The sequence below is a fragment of the Eutrema salsugineum genome, unplaced genomic scaffold (assembly GCF_000478725.1).
Source record: "Eutrema salsugineum unplaced genomic scaffold, Eutsalg1_0 scaffold_12, whole genome shotgun sequence".
Classification (NCBI taxonomy): Eukaryota; Viridiplantae; Streptophyta; class Magnoliopsida; order Brassicales; family Brassicaceae; genus Eutrema; species Eutrema salsugineum.
The window spans coordinates 3189108-3212676 of NW_006256895.1; the positions used below are offsets into that span (position 1 = coordinate 3189108).

Sequence of the window (23569 nt, forward strand, 5' to 3'; positions counted from 1 at the left end):
CAGTTTTCTATAGTCAATGCACATGCGATGACCGGTTATGTTTCTTTGGGCTATAAGCTCATCCTTTTCGTTTTTTACCACCGTGATCCCACCTTTCTTGAGCACAACGTGAACAGGAGATACCCACCTTGAGTCAGAGATTGGGTATATTATCCCTGCCTCAAGAAGCTTGAGTATCTCTTTCTTAACCACTTCCTTGAGGTTCGGGTTAAGACGTCGTTGATGCTCAATAAAGGACATAGCTTGGTCTTCTAGGTGTATCCTGTGGGTGCATATGTCAGGAGAGATGCCTCTAATATCGGCCAAAGAATACCCTATGGCTCTTCTGAACTTTCCAAGCTCGCTAAGCAATGCACTCTCCTCATGCTCTAACAAGTTATCATTGATGATTACGGGATATGAAGAGTTTGAGCTTAAGAAAGCGTACCTCCGCCCTGTTGGTAGAGGCTTGAGCTCAACAGGGGGTGCGTCAGCCTCATTCCAATCAGCATCAAAGCTGCATTGCCTCGGAACAGCTTCCTTGCCCTTTCTTTTCTCCGGCGGTTTACCACTGACCTCGGCATAAGATGTCGCGGCCATGATACCCCGAGGTGTCTTGATAACACCGTATTTTGACAACTTTTATGGATCATAATTATGTATTAATGCAGGTGTTTTAACTCTGTTTTCAATTTTTTTTAAAGTGTTTTCAATGTTTTAGAGTTTCTAAAGACTTTACAGGAAACTTGGGTAAAAGATATGCAATTTGGAAATAATGAGCAATTTTGGATAAATGCAGATCGTCAGAAGTATGATAAGCGATTAAGACCTTCTCACCGTCCGATCACCCCCAAAATTTTAGAAAACATAGAGGATCCAACCAGCTTTCTAATGCACTTGGTTTGGAGACAATACAACGGTTAGATCTTCAGATACTCCCGATGCAATAAAGACAGAAAATGCAGTTCCGGAAGAGAGCCATGAGCCGGGACCGCGGGCAACACCCATTTTCCCAAGGGTAGAGCAACCGCGACCGCAGAACTTGGTCTTTCACTTTTGAGACGACTTAATTAAAGCCCATATCAATTCCTTTTGTTATTTTTGAAGCCCTAAGTGTCCAGAACCACCCCAGGCTGCCTCCCCACCAATTTTCTCATTGTCCTCAATGAGCTTTGTCTTAGGTGCTGGAGCTTGTAATTCTTTTCCACTCCTCAAAGTGATGGCGTTCACATATTCCTTTGGGTTAGGTTCTGATGGTGTTGGACTTGATGTCGAGGGTTGTCAAGTTTTACCCTAATTGAAATCAATAGCCGCAAGTGCACAGCTGATCAATTGTAGTACTTAGGGATCGAATCCACAGGGAAGGAAGTCTTTGAAATAAGTTAAAGTAAGGAAGTCTAGAACAAAACCGGTTTAGTGGGGGTTTGGTAGTGTGTTTAAAATGTAAAAACGAAATATTAAAAGAGAATACGAGAATTAAATGGCGTAGTAACTAAACTTAACGAAAATAACTAAAAATGATAAAAACGGATATTCTAATGCTTAAATAAAAATGAACTAAAAAGGAAAGACAATATTGAACTAAAGCTTGAAAGAAAATCGGTGTAAAACAATGGAGAAGAAAGCGTTGGGGTTCAGGGAAGTTTTCTCAGGGGTACGAACGATTCAAAACATTGCTAGAGAGTAAATTTGATAAGATCTTAGCTTAAACTTTTCGAACTGGAGTCACGGACGTATGAATACGCCACTGTCGTGATCACAGACAAGTATCTCTCTCAACCCTGACCAGTAGGTTTCCACTCTGCCCCTGGAAGAGAAGAGATGCATTATGTTTAAGACTCGTCCTAATTCACAAATCGCCCATAGGTAGGTTTCCACTCCTATGTTTGTTTTGCTCTCCCAAACTAGATCTGATACCTGATGAACACTTTCGTGTCACCAAGCATCTGGATCACATTGTAGTTCATGACGCTACCCTCATGCAGTAAAAACGAATTCAGAAGAAAAAGTTCTAAGATTAGGCTCAAAAGCTCATGGAATCCTCATCGAACATATAAATCCCCATCGAAAATCCCTTAATCCCAACAATAAAACTACTCAGACATAATGAACGAAATCAAAAGCATAGTATTAATAGGTAGAATAGAAACCGAAATTGAAAAAGAAAGAACAAGGGTTCAAGAGAACAAATCTCTCTCTCCCTAAAAGCTAAAGCAAAAACAAAAAAAGTATGAAGTAATGATAGATGGTATTCGGTTACACGATTTTTAGGGCTCCTAAGACATGTATTTATAGTGCTCAAGACCTCTCTGGACGTCACTTAGGGTTTCTCCAAATGTGGGCTTCAGAAATGGGCTTTTTGGGCTCGGAGGTTGAAGGCCGCGGTCGGGAGTGCTCTGACCGCGGGGAATGTATGGTTAGCCACGGTCGGGATGCTCCTGACCGCGGAAAAATGCTTGTTGGCCGCGGGTGGAAGTGCTTGCCGGCTAGTTTACGGGACATCTTGCTCTTCGCGTATCTTTTGATTGAACTGTTGGATTGCCAAGCTGTAAAGTGCACTGGAAAGCTGATACTTCCATCTTTAAGGTCTCCCAATTTAAGCTGGATCAGACGGTGAGAAGGCCTTCAATCAGGGGTGAATTTCTGACGGTTTGACTTTAAGCTGAAATATGGTTTTCTATCCATTTTGTTAAGCTTTTCCCTAAGTTACCTGAAAAGAGTCTTGGAACTACAAATACTAGAAAAATGTGATAAAAGTACTTAAAAGCAATTAGAAACATAGAAGAAGTATTTCAAAACGATCCATAAAAGTGGTCAAAATACGGTGTTATCAACTCCCCCAGACTTAAACCTTTGTTTGTCCTCAAACAAAGCAAAAGCCTAAAATGGTTAAGTGAAAACAAAAATAGGAAATGCACAAATCTCATAGACATGAACTCTAAACTAGGACCAAAGATAGTGCATCAATCCACAACTTAGTCTAGAAAATTCTCACCAAAGCACAAGAGATACTAGTCCACTTTTTCCGTCATGCAAAACTTAAACAATTTAAATCTTGATTTCAGTCAACTAGCTCTCTACATTCATTAAGTTCAATAGTGAGTTCTCATTAAAGACATCATCCAGGGTAGACGGCGTTTGGCATTAAAAGGCTATTTAAGTGGTGGAGTTAAAGTGTTTCGGGTTACCTGAAGATCTGGAGGATGCAAGATAATATGCAAAACCGCAAGAGAGATAAGGATCTGTTGATGACCACAGTTTTCAGTTATTTCTTCTTGCCAAATGTTGTTGCATAATCCTTCCTCCTTTGTTGTAAACAGCTGTTCCCCCAGACTTAGATTTTTTCCGGGAATCAGAAAATAATCTCCAAAACTCCATAAAATCAAACTCCAGTTGCCTTTGGACTTAAAATTCGACCTCTCTAGACTCTCTAAGGCTTTTATTTCCTTTCTTTTCTTATTTTCGGATATTTTTTTTTTTTATTTGGTGGAAAGGAAATGCCTTTTAAAGAGAGAGAGACTAGAGGACGAGATTGTACCAAAATTTGAGATTTTTCTAAGGCAAACTGAGCTTCCTCTTGTGTTGAATCCTTCCGGGAACTTTTCCGGCAAATCGCAGGTCTCTGTCCTTGGTGACTGAAAACTGCGTCGTTCCTCTTTCTCTCCAACGTTTTTGCACTTATCTGCATATAAGACAATAGAAAACAAGAGTGCATGTGGTTTGAAAGAGGATTGGTTAAGGTGGGGAACTAGCTAAAGATGAACTAGCCATTCAGGATCAACAGAGAGTGGTAAAAGGATAAAGGAGTCCTGAATGTATGATTCGTTTCCCTGGTCTAATGCTTCAATGAGAAAATTAAGTCCAAATTAAGTCCAAATAAAACAGAGCTAGTGTATCCCTTCATCTAAATCGAAATCATTCAAATTCCTCTGGGGTACTTCATTTCAAATTTGCTTAGCTACCGCCTAGTCTAGTCCTAAATCATGAATGAGCAAGTCACACTAGGAACAGTCTAAAGCACACAGTCAACTATCATTGATTCATGTTCACCATTCCCTTTTAAAACGTATTTTGTTTTGAAAACCGATTTTGAAAAACTTTAAGGAAAATGCAAAAAGTGTAGATAATGCAAGACTCATGAAAGAAAGGTGGTTAGAAAGGGATGAAATCCTCCCCCAGACTTAAATCACATTGTCCTCAGTGTGAAACAAGTCGAGATTGGATGAGAAAAATGCATAGATAATCGAACTGGTAAGGACAAAGAGAACTTACCTGGATCCGGGATGCTGGTGGAGATGAACCGGATTCATTCGAAGGGGTTTGGGAAGGTGATTAGGTGGTGATGAAGGTGGTGGAAGGTGATGAATGAGGTGGAGGGTGATTGGTGAGGTGAAATGGGGTGAAATTGGGTCGGGTTTGATGTCAACGACCAAGTGCCGCGGTCAGGGGCTGCACAACCGCGGCGATCAAGCACTTGGCCGCGGTCAGGACTACGCAACCGCGGCCGACGGTAGGTTTCCCGCGGTCAGAACGTCTGCGACCGCGGGGGCTTATATCGCGGCCTCTTCCTGCTTCTCCTTGGTTCCTGCTGGGCCGAGCAGTCAGGTACCATCCTTCTTTATGGTCTTTTCGGATTTTTTGATTTTTTGGCTTTTTTGTTTTATAAGAAACACCTGAAACTAAGAAAAAGAAAAATATCAAAAGAAAAAGAAAGAAAAATCCTAAAGAGAACAATACCTAAATGGGTTGCCTCCCATTAAGCGCTTCTATTTTAAGTCGTTTAGCTCGACTTTTGGTATTGGACGTGACTTATTCCAATGAAGAAGACCTTGTCCTGAGACAAGTCTTTTTCGACATCTCCTTGCTTTGCTTAGCAGGTTCTTCGTCACTCCAAAGTTCTTCTTCAAATTCTTCTGTTGCAGAACGTTTTCCTGCCTTGCTGTTGTATGGAACAGCTTCTGTGAAGACATCTTTGTCGATATTAGCAAATGAAATCCTCCGGTTTGGCCAGTCCATTATAGCTCCGGAAGTTGCTAGAAAAGACCATCCCAGAATCACTGGATATGTTGCATCTCTCATCTCGACAATGTAGAAGTCGACAGGCACTATGCAATCTCCTATTCTCAAAGGAATTTCATGAGCTATTCCTTGAGGTGTTGCATTAGAATCATCAGCTAGGCTAATCTTTGCTCTAGTCCTGCGCAGGTGTCTAATACCAAGTCTCAAAGCAATTTTCTTGGACATCATGTTAAGACAAGCTCCAGAATCACATAGCACGTTTTTAAACATCTCTCCTCTAATAGAACAAGAGATAAGAAACTGACCTGTAGTTTTGACCTTATGGAGAATTCGAACTTGCCTTTCTCTGTAGGTGTTGGCTGGTGTCTCGAACGCAGAATATGATTCACAAAAGAAAGCTGCAGCGTCATATTCAATGATTGAATCAATGTATGGCATCTTTATCTCGCTGCACGTCTGGTCTTCTTGGATTGAAGAGTTGGCTGAATCTTCAACACATTCCCTTGCCATCATACAAGGTAATGATTCATGCAAATCTGGTTCTTCATCTGAAACTTGGTTTTCTTCTTCCTGAGTTGCTTTTTTAGGTGCTGGAGGCTGAAGTTGGGACAGAAGGTGTATTATTTTCCTCTCAAAACCCGGAGGAACATCTGAACGACCAACTCCCGCGGTCAGAGGAGTCGCGACCGCGGGAAAAGTGCTCTTGGCCGCGGTCAGGACGCTTGGACCCGCGGCTCCGGATATGACTTGCTCAAAGTCCGTTTCTTCCTTCTTGTACTTCACACAAACTTCTCCTGCATCTTTATTTGGTAGAATAGCATCATATGAACTCATACCAGGGCGTTGTTGTGCATCTTCATCAGGATTTTTGGGAGATTTCTTAGAAAATCTCTCAATCTGCTCAATGTTGGGCATCTGCTCCATTCTTGCATCAATCTCCCGTGCTTTGAGCTCGAGTTTTTTCAGCCTGTGCTCGATCTCTTGCAACTCTTCGTCTGTCTTCTCTCTATACCAGGAGGCGGATTCTCTGACTTCTTTAATCTCCTGTTTTGATTCGACAATATCACTTGAGTTTTGTATGATGTCATACCCTTGTCTTGTCTGCTCTGTTGCGACTTGGTGGATCATCCCAGCTAATGTTTGTGAATCTTTGTGGGTTTGCTCTTCCAAAACTCGAACATGATTGGCCATCTCATCGAATTTTTTGTGTGAACTCTTCAGAGATTGAATCAATTTTCTTGAGCAGGGTGTTCTCAGTGAGAACCTGCTGATCAAGGAACTGGTTTATCATTCCTTCGAGGCGTCCCAAACGTCTGCTGATCCTCAAGTTGTCCTCTTGCTGACTAGGTTCTGAAGTGGAGGATTATAGGCGTGTGGCTCGAAGCAGGTTGGAGGAGGGCCATAAGGATCTTCCCGGCGTCGAACAGTCTCTCTGCGCCGGTGGTAAGGGTGGTTTGGCTGGCTGTATCGATCCATGTAGCTAAAATTTCGGGCTTGGGGTTCTTCTCTGCGTCTTGTGGCTTGAGGAGTGTTATAGAAACCTTCCTCATTTTGTATATTTCGATTTATAGGATCCATATCTTCTGAAATGGAAACAAAATAACCGAAAAATGGAAACTTGCAGAAAAGGGGGTTCTAGAGTCGATTTACTAACCTTTCTCGGGGTTTTGCAGAAAAGAAAACGCGTGCTTTCCCCGGCAACGGCGCCAAAAACTTGATGGTGTTGGACTTGATGTCGAGGGTTGTCAAGTTTTATCCTAATTGAAATCAATAGCCGCAAGTGCACAGCTGATCAATTGTAGTACTTAGGGATCGAATCCACAGGGAAGGAGGATCTTTTCCTGCAAAAAGCCTTTGAAATAAGTTAAAGTAAGGAAGTCTAGAACAAAAACGGTTTAGTGGGGGTTTGGTAGTGTGTTTAAAATGTAAAAACGAAATATTTAAAGAGAATACGAGAATTAAATGGCGTAATAATTAAACTTAACGAAAATAACTAAAAATGATAAAAACGGATATTCTAATGCTTAAATGAAAATGAACTAAAAAGGAAAGACAATATTGAACTAAAGCTTGAAAGAAAATCGGTGTAAAACAATGGAGAAGAAAGCGTTGGGGTTCAGGGAAGTTTTCTCAGGGGTACGAACGATTCAAAACATTGCTAGAGAGTAAATTTGATAAGATCTTAGCTTAAACTTTTCGAACTGGAGTCACGGACGTATGAATACGCCACTGTCGTGATCATAGAAAACTATCTCTCTCAACCCTGACCAGTAGGTTTCCACTCTGGCCCTGGAAGAGAAGAGATGCATTATGTTTAAGACTCGTCCTAATTCACAAATCGCCCATAGGTAGGTTTCCACTCCTATGTTTATTTTGCTTTCCCAAACTAGATCTGATACCTGATGAAAACTTTCATGTCACCAAGCATCTAGATCAGATTGTAGTTCATGACGCTACCCTCATGCAGTAAAAACGAATTCAGAAGAAAAAGTTCTAAGATTCGGCTCAAAAGCTCATGGAATCCTCATCGAACATATAAATCCCCATCGAAAATCCCTTAATCCCAACAATAAAACTACTCAGACATAATGAACGAAATTAAAAGCATAGTATTAATAAGTAGAATAGAAACCGAAATTGAAAAAAAAAAAGAACAAGGGTTCAAGAGAACAAATCTCTCTCTCCCTAAAAGCTAAAGCAAAAACAATAAAAGTATGAAGTAATGATAGATGGTATTCGGTTACACGATTTCTAGGGCTCCTAAGACATGTATTTATAGTGCTCAAGACCTCTCTGGACGTCACTTAGGGTTTCTCCAAATGTGGGCTTCAGAAATGGGCTTTTTGGGCTCGGAGGTTGAAGGCCGCGGTCGGGAGTGCTCTGACCGCGGGGAATGTATGGTTTGCCATGGTCGGGATGCTCCAGACCGCGGAAAATGCTTGTTGGCCGCGGGTGGAAGTGCTTGCCGGCTGGTTTACGGGACATCTTGCTCTTCGCGTATCTTTTGATTGAACTGTTGGATTGCCAAGCTGTAAAGTGCACTGGAAAGCTGATACTTCCATCTTTAAGGTCTCCAAATTTGAGCTGGATCAGACGGTGAAAAGGCCTTCAATCAGGGGTGAACTTCTGACGGTTTGACTCTGAGCTGAAATATGGTTTTCTATCTATTTTGTTAAGCTTTTCCCTAAGTTACCTGAAAAGAGTCTTGGAACTACAAATATTAGAAAAACGTGATAAAAGTACCTAAAAGCAATTAAAAACATAGAAAAAGTATTTCAAAACGATCCATAAAAATGGTCAAAATACGGTGTTATCAGGTTTCGGCTTCCCTGGTAAAGCCGGACCTCTTGACGATGTTGAAGCTTGATTCTGCTTAAGCTCCCGTATATCTTGTTGCATTGTCGCGTGCTGGCTCTCAACTCGTTGCTGTCCCTGTAACAGCAGCTGTAGAAGTCCACAGAGGTCAGGTCCCATCTGATTCTGAGCCGTTCCCTGGTGCTTTTGTTGCTGACCCATCGGCTGTGGGCTGAACCCTGGTGGAAAACTTATGTTGTTGCGGTTGGCTGTTGAAGTTGTTGCTTTGAGCCGGTTGATTCTGCTGGCCGTAACTCTGTTGTTGCTCACTGAACTGTTGCTTGGGCTGAAAGCTGTTCTGAAATGGAGCTTTAGGAGCATAGCTTTGTTGGTGTTGTTGAGCAAGGTACACTTGATCTTGAGGATTGGCTACATTTGGGTTTCGGTAAGAGAGATTCTGATTGTTCCCAAATTTATTAAACCTCTGATATCTTTGTTGATTCCCTATGTAGTTGAGCTCTTCTTGTGTGAGACCATCCTCATTCACATTGTCAAAGCTCGGCCCTTGCTCATCAAACTTTCCTACAAAGCTTATTGGCTTTTGTGTAGCCATGAGAACTTTGTCAAGCTTGCTCTGTCGCTCTCTAATATCTTTCTCCATTCGCAACTTTTTACAGGACCCATCAGATCGGTTAGCTCTGTCGAAATCCTCTCCATAGGTATCATTAGACATCGCAAGATTCTCCACAAGCTCTATTGCTGCGTTTTTCTCCTTCCCAAGAAAGTTCGCATTTGAAGCTGTATCAAGTTGGTTCCTTATCTTCGGAAGTGCACCTCGGTATAAAGTACTCAGGAGGGATGCCTCCGAGAAGGCGTGGTGTAGACATTGGTTGGTATAGCTTCGAAATCTCTCCCAAGCTTCACTAAAACTTTCATTGGTGTGTTGTGTGAAGCTAGAGATCTGATTTCTCAGCTTGGCCGTTCTAGATGTGGAGAAAAACTTGGACAAGAAGGCGAGATTGCATTGTTCCCACATTTGTATAGAGCCCCTTGGGAGATTCTTTTCCCATTGGTGTGCTTTATCACCAAGACTGAATGGGAACAGACGTAGCTTGAAGCTGTCTTCTGATACCCTGTTTATCTTTGTCAGGTCGCAAATTTGATCAAATTGATCTAGATGCTCTAGAGGATCCTCTCTGGGTAGACCGTGAAACTTGGAATTCTGCACCATATTGAGCATGGATGCTTTAACTTCGAAATTGTTGTTTTGCACAGGTGGTGCCTGGATCCCGGCTCTATACTGATGTGCATTTGCTCGGTCATTTTCTCCAACAAAGACCAGAGGAGGTTGTCTCTGAGCTGGTGGTGGAGGCGGAGGAACTTTCTGTTCTTGCTGCTCATTTCGGTTAGCCTGATGCTTGTTTTGTTGAGGAAGCCTTTCATTTCCCTGAGCCTGTTGTTGATTAACATAGGCCTGCTGTTCATTCCTCTCGGCCTGCGCTTGATTAACATGAGCCTGGTGCTCGGCGTCTTGAGCCTGTTGCTCAATACGTTGCTGTTCTACCATGCCTAACCGTTCAAAGTGTGTTGCTCTCTCTCGTGCCCTCCTTTCAAGTCTATTGATGTTGTTGTCGTAAGGAAAAGGCGGTTCTGTGCTGCGAGACCTGGTTTTGATGCACCTGAAAGCAAAGCCAGAACTTGCAAAGTAGTCAGTAAAACAAAAAAGATAAAATCTTATCTCAAGAACAAGCAAGAAACTAATGCACCCACAAGTTGCCAATGGCGCCAATTGATAACTAAGAGTTTTGAGGCTCTTTATAGAGGTATCAATCCCCTTTTTTTGTAGTACAAGGGGTTATCAAACCAAACTTGTGGAGAGACACTAATCTATGTTGCTTGTAATCTTAAGTCAAGATGATCAAGCAAAGGTTTTGATAATTATCTACTTGAAATGCAAGAAAGAACAAAAATAAAGCAAGCGATGATATTTAAACTAGATGAAGATGCAAATGATAATGAGTAAACAAGAAAATTATCAGATGATGTTAATAGATGATAAAGGCAGAGGTTTTAGACAGAATAAAGGACTCGGGTGTTTCCAAGCTAAACTAGCGAGTTAATGAATCAATATTATCAAGCACTTTCATTTAACATGAACTCAAAATATGTTAATCCTCTCATGAAGGTATTAAACATCTAAACTGATCCTCTTTCATACCAAAATCCTTTTTGAGAAGCATGAATCAGTCAGCTTTAAAATCCAGTTCAATAAGTCATTTAAGAAGAACGAACTATCACTCTCACGATGAAAGACTCTTAAACCCTTAACCGATTGGTTCAGACATTTCCTCAAACACTTTTGATGCGAGGAAAGTCTTAGATCTGGACCGCAAGTGATGTGCTTGGATCCAGCTTAGAGAGCTAATCGGCTAAGGAATGAAACATGCAAGCTAGACCCCTAAACTCGCTAATCTATCATGGAAACATCCTAATCTAGCTATCTAAAACCTCTTAAATGGACTACAAACTTATCATAACGAGCTCACTAAATCCTTTGCAAGACGTGTAGCTGGTCATGATTAGAAGATTTGATTCTGGTGAATAAAAGAAATGAAAGAGAACAAGATCTTCACGTGAAAACGAGATATCAGATTAGATTAATCAAGTTTCACCAAAGAGGCAAGTTCTTACAGCTAAAACAGGCAGGAAATAAGATAAGATAAAAAGGTCATTAGGTTTTTGGTCCTAAAATCTATTTATAGTTAGGGATAAGTGTTGCGGGTCAGCCCGGAACAAATCGGGTACTGAGCGCTCTTCTTGGGTTGTCTGGTGAGCACCTCGGTATGTGAGAGTGAAACCGAAGTCTTGATGTTGAGGGGTGCACGTAAGCAAAGATCAGGATGAAAATCTCATGAAGAACACGTCAAGAACATGCATGAACCCTAGTATTCAATCCGTCTTCACGTGCATTCTCCGAGTTAAGTTGTTCTTGAATCTGGGTTTGTGACGAGGGACCTCGGCATGCAATGTCGAGGGGCTTGGTTGTCGAGGGATTCAGGCAGATGAAGTCCGACATGCAGTACCGAGGTCTTGAAACCGAGGTTCACGTCCAACGCTTAGCCGTTTTCAGCTTTGCTTCTCTAGCACTCATGCCTTGATCTTGATACACCAAGGATTTAGCACGAGGTATAGTCCAAAGAAGTTCAGGGGACGAGCCTCGGCCTAAAAAATGTCGAGGTAATTATGCCGAGGCCTGTAGAAACACTTAGCGCGTATCGCAACTCCTTGGGCTCGTACTGATCAACTCGTCTTCCGGTTGTAACAACTTCCAGCACACGACTCGAATTGTCATGAAACCAATTCCTCGATCAAGATGACTCATTCAGTTCAAACTTTGGTGAAGAAACCATCGGAGATTGGGGAGTGGAAGGCTCCCCGGATTGCTCATCTTTGCGACGCATCGGAATGACCGGAAAATCAGCTTTTAGACCGACATCTCTTCCGGAGACGATATCTTCCAGACCACAGCTCCAAATTGAATGACCTTAGGTGTTATGGAAACAGCACTCAGATCTCTCAAATGTTGATGAAGGCCCTGTAGACTGATTCGAATTGGAGAGGCATCGTCCCACGTAATCGTCGAAACCCATCAGATCAGCTCTTGAATGCATGCGAGACAGGTGCATCTCCCGGTGGCGATATCTCTCTATTCACTGCTCCGAATTCTGTAATTCCAACTGTTCTGGGATCTTGACTTGATTGCCTCTAACTTTGATGAAGACCCCGTTAACTTATTGGGACCAGAAGATTCCCCAGATTTGCAGTCTTTGATGCGCGCGGGTGAAAATGAGTTTTAGCCAAGAAATGCTTTCCGCGGTGAGGAAAATATCCGAGAAACGTATACCGAGGTAAGCTTTTTAGCCGATATTCTGATCCAGCCAGTACGAGTGTTCGTCGAGAAATTCGTCCGAGCGGTTTTCACCATTTTTAAACCTCTTCTTCACCATTTCAACTCCTGATCACACCTCTTGAGCTCCAAATAGCCTCCAAAGCACCTGATAAAGACACCAAACCATGCAAAACTCTTTGGGACCTAATGCAAACCGTAAAGCCTATTTTGATGCATAAATACCTAAAATGAATGAGAAAACACATGATTTGGACTCTAAAATGCAGCCTAAATAATGCAAAATATAGACATATCACTTGCCTTTAACTAAGCTATATTTGAAGCCATGAACACTCTAGTGAGCGATGTGACGCCTTGTTTCGAATGAACTTGACAAAAAGTGTTGGGTTTAAAGCGACAACAGTGGGCTTTCATGTATATCTGATAGTAGGAATTTTTCAATCCTTGATCAATTCCTCAACTACTCATGTCATTGTAGCACTTGAGGTATCAATCCAAATGGAGAGATTCTAGACACTAGAACTATGAGGAGCTATCTTAATTCAAGTCTAATAAGCAGATGAGTTGGTAACAAGGTGATCTAAAAACATAAGGCAAACAAGAACAAGCTGTAATTAAGAATTAAACAAGCAAGAGAAACTAAACAAACACTCAAATTCAAATAAAGAGAAAGCTAAACCTCTAGATGTGATCATTGATCAGGGTGCTTTAAATGTGAATTCATGATGCTTAGCAAACAATGCAACACTTGCAATTCTTTAGTATAGACTTCCAACATAGATTAATTCATTCCCATGACAGAAATCCCTTTGCAAATTACTTAATCAAGACTAATTCCCATTAGTGAATAAGCAATCAACAAGCATAAGGTTCCAAGTCTAATATGACCAGACAGCCTCTTTGTGCATCAAAATAAGAGCTAAGAAAGACTGAATCTTATACAGAAAGATAAAGCAAGCAATCACATGATCTCAAAACATTTCAACTTAGAACTCTAATCTAGACTAATCCTCTTATGAAGGCATTAACCTCTACACTAATCCATTGTCAAACCAAATCATCATTTGTGAAATATGAATCAGTGAGCATTAAAAAACAGTTCTAATATGTCATTCATGCATTTAACAATCATTCCCATGATGAAAAAGGCATAAACCCTGAAGTTAGCTCATTCAGGCATTTCATCAAACACTTTTGGTGCATGAAATGCCTATAATCTAGACCCAAGTGATTCTCAAGGATCTAGCTTTAAGAGCAGCTAACTAAGGAAATGAAATGAGAATCTAGACCCTAAACATCACAAATCAAACATCTAAGCACCCTAATCTACACACCTAGAAGCTCAAAAGCTGACTACTCACTAATCATGATGAACACACCATTTCCTTTGCTAGAGGTGATGTTAATCATGATTAGAAGCAAATATGAGATGATGCAATGACAAGAAACAGCCTAAAGATGATTAAATCAGCAAGATATCTCTTAATCAAAAACCTTTTTACACTAAAAAAGGAAAGAAAATTAGAGAGAAACTTAGATAGAAGATAAGATGTCCTTAGGGTTTTCTCCAAAAAGCTATATATACTAAGTGCTAATGGACCGGGTCAGCCCAGGAAAAACTGGGTATTGACCCGGCTCAGTTGGATAGTGGTATGGTTTGCCACGGTCAGATGATGTTTGGACAGACCGTGGCAAACTGATAGTGTCAAAGTTCTTGGACAGATTCTTCATGATCAAGGTTGCCATGGCTTGATTTACACCATGTCTAGTGGCCGTGTCTCTTCTTTTCTGGGTTTGGGTGATGAACTTCTTGGATTGCCACGTTCTTGATCTGGACCGTGTCATGTTGGGTGTGGCAAGGTGTTGATGATTCGGTGATTGCCACAGCCAAACATCAGGCCGTGCTTCAAGACCATGTCAAATCCCGACCATGACATTATGGGCGTGTCAAAGATCTTCATTGCTTGTCGTGGTCAGGTCCAAGGCCGTGCTTCAAGACCATGTCAAATCCCGAGAGTTTTCATATTATACCACGGCTAAGCTCAGGCCGTGGCATTATCACTGTGTCAAATCATGACATTTAGCACCTTATCCACTCTTAGACGTCTGGCTGATATGTATGTCTCTCGCCTTCCTTAACTCTCATCTCACGACTCCAAATCCAATGATTCGACCGGTCTGGGACCGTGACTCTATCATCTCCAACTTTGATGAAGGGTTCGGGTTCAGATGACGTCACAAAGGGTTCCGTTCCACTGGTTCTTTGAGGCGCATCGCTTAAGACCTGATCGGGCCGCGAGACATGTGTTCCTTCTGATGGCAATATCTCCCAGTTCACGGCTCCAAATCGTCTGATTCCAAGTGTTCCGGAAGCTAGACTCATCCCTCTTGATTCTTGATGAAGACCCCGGAGATTGAATCGCATTGCAAGTCCTTCGTCCCACGCGATCAAAGTGAGGGTTTTGTCTGCACCAAACCATCTGTCCGAGTTGCTGTACACAGGTGAGGGTTCCTCCATGATCCCAGCTCCAAGTTGCTCCCAAAAGTCTCCAAATGACCTGAGAACACTCCAAAAATGCAGGACACTCTAGGACCTAATGCAATTCCTAACTAAAGACAAAAGCAAAGACAAATATATGTAAAACTACCTAAATGTATGCATGAGACTCAATATTTGGACAAAAATGCAATCCTAAATATATGACAAAATATGAGTATATCAATATCTAGCTCTGCATCATGAGACTAGAGTAGGTTAGAAAGGGACCTTGGGGAATCAATGAGTGGAAAAGAGAAAAATTGGGTTGAGAGCTAGGGGATGGCAAAGTGTAAAATGGTTGGTGTCTGAAAAAAGAAAGCTCTAAGTGTTAAAAAGAAAAATATTCAAAGTGTGAAAAGAAAAGAAAAGAAGCCAAAAAGGCTCAAGCATCAAGTTTTATGAGAGAAGAGGCTAGTTGAGAAATGAAAAGTGAAAAGAGCTAAGAGCAGGATAGTTTACCCTCTCCTTATCATCTCGGGCATCAACATTGATCTATCATATATATTTCCAGAATATCAGCTTCTTTTCCTCAACTAGACGCCTCGTCCAATTGTCAGGAACTATATCACCAACATCTTGCTCTTCATTCTCTCCATGACTTCAGCAAGCATAATATCTCCATCCTCAGATGGTTGCAATATACTCTCGATGACCCTAGTGTTACCAAATGTTTCATAGATTTCCGACAAAGGAAACCTTTTAGGGTGAATGGTTGGAACTTCTTCCAGCACATCCGAGGACAATCCTGATATATTCATATCTTTACTCATTTAGTATGCAACTTTAGTCCAAAGATAGAGTCTCATGCATGCATAGAGTAGTTTTCTTAGAGTTTAGCTTTGGTTTTAGCTTTTAGGATTTTGCATTAGGTCCAAGTGAGTCTTGGATTTTGGAGTGTTATCTAGGTACCTTGGAGCTGTTTTGGAGCTGAGAAGGTGAAACCTGTGAAGAAAATGGTGAAAAATGATGAAGGAAATGTGAACCGGGCCAAAAAAAAAGTTTATCGGCCAAAAAGCTTATCGGCCAAAAAGCTTACCACATGAAGCTTTTTATCAGCCAAAAACATGTACCAGAGAGTGAGTTTATCGGCCAAAACCCTGAACCACGGTACATGTCTCTCGGGAAACCATCATATGTGCCAATACACTTCAAAGATTACCTGTACCAGAAGTTTTACACGCCGATTCAGCTTCCAATGTCTTCATCAAAAATTATGAGGATCGAGTCATTGTTCCAGAAAACTTGGAATCAGCGGATTTAGAGCCGTGAGCTGAAAAATATGGCCCACAGAAAACATACCTGTCTCACAGTCATTTCGGACCGATCTGGTGCATCTCAAAGATCACCTAGGACGAAACCCTTACCTTCCGATTCAGTATTTCAGTGGGCTCATCAATATTTGAGAGCATTGAGTCATCTTTCACGAATGCTTGGAATCAACTTATTTGGAGTAGTGAGCTGAGAGATATCAAATACGGGAAATAAACATGTCTCACAGAAAGAATCTGTAATCTCCTGATGCGTTTTAAAGAACCGCTGTACAGAAAGCCTTGCTTTCTCCCGATGCACTAGGACTCTTCATCAAATTTCTAGTCAATTGAGCTGAATTTCTTCTGAAGTTTGAATCAAGTCTTTTGGATCAGTATCCCGGGAGTTATGGCATCTCAACTACGAACAAGTCTGACCAAAACGCGAATGATTCTAGGAGTCATGCTGCAAGTGTTGCTGCGACTTCAGTTATCAGGAATAGAAGGAAGATGCTAATGATCTTGAAATCTGTAAGCGTAAAGTTTTGCTCCGAGTAGTGCTCCGACTTGGAAATGAGTGATAGCAGTGTGCAAAAGATTTTGGAGGCTGTGCTCCCGGTTGTGCTGCGAGTAAATAAGCCAGAGCAGGAGTGAATTTGCTTGAACCAAATCAGTCGGCCATTACCCCTAGATGTCTGCTCCAGGTGATAAGGAGCCAGAGCAATGTGCAAACAATTCGAGAATGCTTTGCTCCGGGTTGTGCTCCGAGTGAAAGGTGGCTGGGGCAAGACATGTTTTATCTAACCAAACCGGGTCTGACACGATTCGAAATCCCTTTTATAAATAGTATTGGGCTAAAAACCCTAGATACCTTGTTTCCTACTTTTGTCTTTCATCCTCTTTTGTGAAACACAAGATCATTTGCTAAGAGACATCTTAAGTTTTTAATCAGATTTAAGACATTTCTTATCATCCTCTGTCATCATTCCAAACTTCTAATAATGATTAACAACAAATTTTACAAAGGATTAAGTGTGTTGATTATGATTAATGAGTAGTTCTTTTTATTAGAGTTCTAGATATGTAGGGTAGGGTGCAAAAGTGTTAGATTAAGGTGCTTAGGACTAGATTTATGTTTTCCATTCTCTAAATAACTGAACTTAATGTTGGGTTTTTGATAATCATTCTAACCAAGATTTCAGGTATTTCTCACCCAAAAGTTGTTTGATTATATGCCTGAACCAGCTATTATAGAGGTTTATGCATGAATGTCATGAGAATGTTTGTTTAATGCATAAATGACATGTTAGGATTGATTTGTAATGCATTCTTATCATTATGTCTTTAATGATGATTGGGTATGAGTAATGATTTTATTTGTGTTCATTTTCTTGAGAAATAATTGAACTTGTTTTGAATCCTAACTTGATCGGATCATTCATCATTATGTCATTAGTATATTAGTTTAGCACCAATGCACCCTAACCCTCTACCATGTCTAGAACTCTAAGCCTTTTGTCATCTTTATATCATCATCATCATTTTGCTATTTGCTTGTTTAGTTTGCTTGATCATTTGCTTAGTATTGCTTTAATAGTCTTGTTTTAGTTTTATTTTGTCACCAAAAACTAACTCACATCATTAGGCTTAGATTAAGTTACATTTCAGATAAATTGATGTTTGAATCACACACTTTGGATTGATACCTCTTGTACTACAACAACATGAGGAATTGAACCTCTAAGAGACACAAAACTCTTGTTTCAAATCCCTCTCTGCTCCTTCAACATCTTCTCTATATTTGTACTTCAGACATGAGATGGCCTCAAAAGCTAGCAACTACACATAACCCAACAAATTACATTTAATCTCATAGTATTACAACTACACATAGACCTACAAATTCTTTATAATGTGACATACCTCCAAGGGAGTAACAAAGCTTGGACATGTCCAAGCATCTGGTCTAGCATAACTAACCTCTCCTTCGATATCATCCATGACTCCTATTTTCTAATTACCAACTGAATAGAGAATATATAAATTGATTTCGATTCTACACAAAATCGAGTTCAATCATACAAAGTTATCTAAAGGATAAGTCGTTGAACCCAGATAGAGTATAAATCAGAGGACGAAGAAGAACGAACTTGATTTAGAGTTGGTTCAAAACAGACATCAGCAAATCACTCGTAGTTGTCCCAGAGAATACTATACGAACTACACGACGATGATTTCGAATTCCAAATTACTCAATTTTTTTTCTAATTTTTTCAAGTATATTTACTATCAAGGGTTTAACCGATTTTGACCGAGGATCCGATTTACTTGGATTCAACCAGATATGACCGATTGGGTGTGGATCTTGGTGGTTGGATTTGTAAATAACAAATTTTACCAAAGACCTCCAAGTATTTAACCGCTTATTTTTAATTTAAATAAATTGAATAAAATAATTTTTATAGCGAGGATATATGTAAATTTTTATAATATTGAAGGAGTATGTGAGATTATTCCTCATATTAGGTACATAATTTAAAATTTATTAATTTAATGTATGATTTAGCACACTAATATAATTCTGGTATGAAAAAGCCAAATTTACATAGAAACAACAAAATGAGCTTTTGTATGAATGGTAAGTCAAAATGTCAGTAAGTGTAACTTACCAAATTTCATAATAAAAGTCAAATTATCCCCAATTCCAATCTTGTACGCCATTGGACTGATATGAAATTATAACCGTGCCAAACATATGGCTTCTTAAGCCAACAGACGCGTAAAACTTAGAGGAAAACAGAATTAGAAATTGAGCTCTGAATAAGAAAATCTTTATTATATAGAGAGGAGAAGATCAATTTCAACGTTGACAAAAATGGGAGCTGCGAAGAATATCTGGGCAATTTTGGAAGCCGAAGATGATGCGAGCGGCAATAACAACGCTTCCTCCCAGATTCCATATTCTTCGATTATCGTCAACACATCTTTGCCTCTCCCAGTCATGATTCCTCGTATCATGTTCGTATTTTTCTCTCTCTAATCTTCACCATCAATTGATTTCGACTGTTGAAGTTTGTAGCTCGTTCCATATATTTTGGATTTTTTCTTTACTATTCGATATCGGAGGAGAATTCGTGTTTTTTTAGCTCGAGCTAGAAATTGCGTTATTGGGGTTCTCTTTCTACTTTGATTGTATGTTATGGAGGAAGTTGTTGTAAAGTACTTTTGATGACATAGTGAAAGCTTCGAATCTTATCTTGAAAATGATAAAGACTAAAATAACATTTAAAAAGAAAAATTGATAAGACCTCTTGTTGTGACTCATATTCTTCTTATAATTTCGTTTTCTTGGCGGATTAGTCAAAAATGAAGACGAATGGCATAAGCCTTGTATTTTTGTTCGAATTGATCAATTCTTGAATCTTGTCATGTTTAACAGAGAGTTGTGTAAAGATCTGTTCAAGAATTGGAGAGAGATTGATGATGCACTTTTTTCTGTCGAGAGAGTATCTGGAGGCATCACAAATCTATGTGAGTTTGCATAACACATTCATCTTCCTCTTCATTTGTCAGTGATAATCTTCTACCTTGGTTCAATGATTGGGTCTCAATCGTTTTATTTTCTAAATTAGATGTTATCTTTTCACGATGTCAGTGCTGAAGGTTTTTGTGAAGGAAGACACTGATAGAGAACTCTCTGTAACAGTGCGACTCTATGGACCTAACACGGAGTATGTTATCAACCGGGAGAGAGAGCTGCAGGTAATTTAGTGATAAACTCAATGTACATGTCAAGTCCCTTACCCTTGTGTGCACCGACTCTTTTGTTCATGTCTGATCCGTGTTCTTAATGCATTAGTTTGCGTTACCAAGAATTTTCTTTTATTTCAGTCATCTATCTTCTAGTGATATCAACTCGAAGCATGAGCCTTATAGCAGAACATAACAGAGTTTTTGGTCAATTGTTTTCTCTGCTAATGTTTCCAATTATTCTCTTGCGTCACTTGAAGTTTTATCCTGTGTCTGTTTTCGTTATTTGCTTCTCACGTCTTCAATAGGCCATCAAGTATCTCTCGGCTGCCGGATTTGGTGCCAAGTTGCTTGGTGGGTTTGGAAATGGCATGGTGCAATCATTCATCAATGCTCGAACCTTAGACCCATCGGGTAGGCATTTAAAATTCTTGTAGCGGAATAAAATGTCTGTTGTAAGTTTCTTGAAAATAAGATATATTCTTGTTGTTAAGTGGATGACCTGCAAAGTCTCCATCGTTAACAAAATCAAGTGAAAGTTTGACAGTTGTAAAAAAAATAAAAAAAGTGATAACCTGCAATCCTTAATTTGGTGTACGTCTCAGTCTCATGTTTTATATGTTTGCATAAGTGCTACTCCGTATTATTCAGTTTCATGGACTTCAAATGAATCGTATTTCTTCTTTCTTGTGGGCAGACATGAGACAGCCAAAGATTGCTGCAGAAATTGCCAAAGAGCTTGGAAAGTTTCATAAAGTGGAGATACCAGGTTCCAAAGAACCTCAACTGTGGGTTGATATCGTGAAGTTCTTTGAAAAAGGTACCTTTTTTTTGTTTTCCTTTTTTTAACCGTTGTTCTACATTTTGTTTTCTATGATGTTGATTAAGTGTTTGGGTGTTGGCTATATCTTATATAAACCACCAATATTGGTACAAACCAGCTCTTACGTATTTTTTCACGTATGCTCTGTACCTTTACTTGCAGCCTCTACTCTAAGATTTGAGGAACCTGATAGGCAGAAACTCTTTGAGACAATTTCGTTTGAAGAACTGCATAAAGAAATTATTGAGCTACGGGTATGTCTTATGGTACTTCATTTCTGTTGTTTTAAAATACTACTTGCGAATTTGGTTTACCACATAAACCAGATAATACAATGTTGAGTACATCTTTCATGTTGGAATTTGTAGTCATCTTTGTTGCTCACAAACAATTTTTATGTGCTTAACTGTAGCCACATTACTGTTGTAGGAGACGTGGTCCTTTTATTCTTCTCTAGTGAATAAACTTTTTCAAAAATCTGCTAATGCTTCTTTCTATAATCTAAACCATTTTTGTTTGTGATTGGTGGTGCATGCGGACCTTTTATTCTGTGCTGGTTTGATAATGTTTGCTGGTTTTGATAATTGTACAGGAATTCACAGGCGTACTTAATGCACCTGTGGTGTTTGCTCATAATGATTTGCTTTCGGGAAACTTAATGCTGAATGAGGAAGAAGGTAACAAAATTCCTTATTTTCTGTATTCTTTCTCAGCTAAAAGCATTTGCTGAGAATAAATAGAAAGACAGGCATAGCGCCGCAAAAATAGGGTATCTTTGTTATGCGTGAAAGCGGTGAAACTCCATTTTGGTTTAGAGATTAATCTTAATGGTCATTGTGGTATACAAGATCCCAAAACCGCCTTCAAGTTTTGCGTAAGAATGATCTTTTGAAAACATTGTTTTGGTTTAGGTTTGCTATCTTCTTATGTATTCTTAATATTGATGCTTTGTAGTTTCTAACATGATTATGTGCCTCCATGTTTAGAGAAACTCTACCTGATTGATTTCGAGTATGGATCATATAACTATAGAGGCTTTGACATCGGAAATCACTTCAATGAATATGCAGGATACGACTGTGATTACAGCTTGTATGTTCAACTTCCTTTTGAATTCTTCTATAGTTTCTGTAGTTCTCTCTAAATGATTGGAAAAAAAAATTCTTGTTGTGGGTTCTTTGTAGCTACCCAAGTAAAGAACAACAATATCATTTCATCAAGCATTACTTACAGCCAGACAACCCGGACGAGGTAAGAACATACCAACCGATTGGAAACGTAGAGATTTGTACAGTAATCCGTGGTTGAGTTTCTCAACCAAATATATCATATTAGTGAAAATACGGGTAACAATCTGGTGATTAGTAAGAGTTTCCAGAAAGTTGGGTTCCCAGTTCGCTATGACACTAATACATTCGAGAAGTTAAGGAGTATGATTATTGATTACTATGGCCTTGATTGGTTTCTGTAATTGATTTAACATTTACATCTCAACGTAGTGTCATTTTCCTTCAGATGAAACTATAATGTTATAGTCAACTCTTTTTTTTTGTAGATCGTAAATGAAAAAACCAAATGCAAACCGTTTGGTTTATATGTTAACAGTTTAAAAGAATATTTTATGAACATAGGAAAGTATTATATTTTCCTTTATAAATGTGAATTTATTTTCTAAGACATGTAAACGCAGTTTGGAAGGATATAATAGTCTAAATGGGTGTAAGTTGGGTCCTGAATCGGGCGCGATTGTTTCCATACATTTGCTTGTTTGTTCCCATAATTTAGCTTGTAAGAGTCGTGTTCTTAAATGGATGTGAAGTTTGTACCTTTTGGCTGTTCTATCGGGACCAAATTAGGTGTTGCCTATTGCAAAACTAAAGAATATGTATGTTGCTTGTCGGAACAGGTCGGTATCGCGGAAGTGGAATCAGTCTTCATAGAGACAGATGCATATAAGTTAGCATCTCATTTGTACTGGGCAGTATGGGCAATCATCCAGGTGCGCTTATAAACTATATAGTATATCGTTTACATTGATAACAGAACGTTGATAACGGAACTAACTTATATTCAACATATAACCCATATTGTGTATTGATTGACGTTGGTAACTGAACCAACTTGTATTCAGCTAATGTAACTTGTACAAATTTGGTGGAACAGGCAAGGATGTCTCCGATTGAGTTTGATTACTTGGGCTACTTCTTTTTGCGGTACAATGAATACAAGAAGCAGAAGCCTGTTACCTTTTCACTTGTTACATCTTACCTATCTGCATCAGTGTAGCCTTTGACCATAATGGAAATATTTTTTTTTGCTGTGTTGTCATCAGTTCTTGTAAAATTTGTTTGTGTTGGTAGTACATTTTATGGTTTGTATGAAAAAACTTCTTTTGTGAAAGTAGTTGTTTAAATCTTTGAACGACCACAAGAGACAAGGATGAAAAAAGTAGTCTAGTGACTAGAGTCCACCACTACATGATCCAAACCTGAGTGAGGCAACTTTACCTAGTTCTATAGAGGGATCATTGCCTACTATTGATTGGTTGTCAAATATTCCACCTTATATAGGTATGACAATAATTAGTGTTTTATGAGATTCCATGTGAATTTTCATACTTAAAACAATTTCTTGTGGTGAATTCTACCCCATGAAACTATATCTGTGGCTTGATATTTACCTTGTATAGGACAAAATTCGTATCAAGAGGTATTAGAAACAGCCGATCGTTGGACATATGACTCTGAGCTTGAAAATGGCAAAATAGGAGGGATCCATAAAAACTAGCCACCGCTGGCATCATGGATATTCGTGATAATTGTCCATTTTATTATTATTATCTGCGCTATGTATGGTGACAATGTTATTAACTTATATTATTATGTACACTTGAAAAAAACATTTGTTTTTTGTATTATTTACATAATTGTTATGTTGAGGTGTCAATTTCAAAAAGTTTTTAAAGATTTTTGAAAGTAAGTTTAACTTACTAGATTAATTACTATTGT

At 39.4% G+C, this 23569-nt stretch overlaps 1 protein-coding gene and 1 non-coding gene across 3 annotated transcripts; both read left to right on the forward strand.

Moving 5' to 3' along the window:
* Positions 1-9161: 9161 nt before the first annotated feature.
* Positions 9162-9268, forward strand: LOC112089467. Its single transcript, XR_002901105.1, has one exon. It is a non-coding gene; the product is annotated as a small nucleolar RNA R71 (small nucleolar RNA).
* Positions 9269-18759: 9491 nt separating this feature from the next.
* LOC18025463 (probable ethanolamine kinase) lies at positions 18760-22970 on the forward strand. 2 transcript variants are annotated; one of them, XM_006408665.2, is made up of 11 exons: positions 18760-19006; positions 19428-19519; positions 19644-19750; positions 20047-20152; positions 20436-20558; positions 20724-20815; positions 21154-21238; positions 21548-21653; positions 21746-21812; positions 22468-22560; positions 22725-22970. In XM_006408665.2, exons 1-11 carry the CDS (start codon positions 18864-18866, stop codon positions 22845-22847), a joined length of 1137 nt encoding a protein of 378 aa, XP_006408728.1. In that variant the 5' UTR covers positions 18760-18863; the 3' UTR covers positions 22848-22970. The 2 variants fall into 2 exon arrangements, with proteins under 2 accessions (XP_006408728.1, XP_006408727.1); XM_006408664.2 differs by having other exon boundaries at positions 19695-19750.
* The last annotated feature ends 599 nt before the right edge of the window (positions 22971-23569 follow it).

Coding starts and splice junctions, on each gene's coding strand:
- LOC18025463 (XM_006408665.2), top strand. CDS start 18,864: ATGGGAGCTGCGAAGAATATCTGGGCAATTTTGGAAGCCGAAGATGAT. Junction 20,559..20,723: donor CGTGAAGTTCTTTGAAAAAG/GTACCTTTTTTT, acceptor CTTTACTTGCAG/CCTCTACTCTAAGATTTGAG. Junction 22,561..22,724: donor CAGTATGGGCAATCATCCAG/GTGCGCTTATAA, acceptor TTGGTGGAACAG/GCAAGGATGTCTCCGATTGA.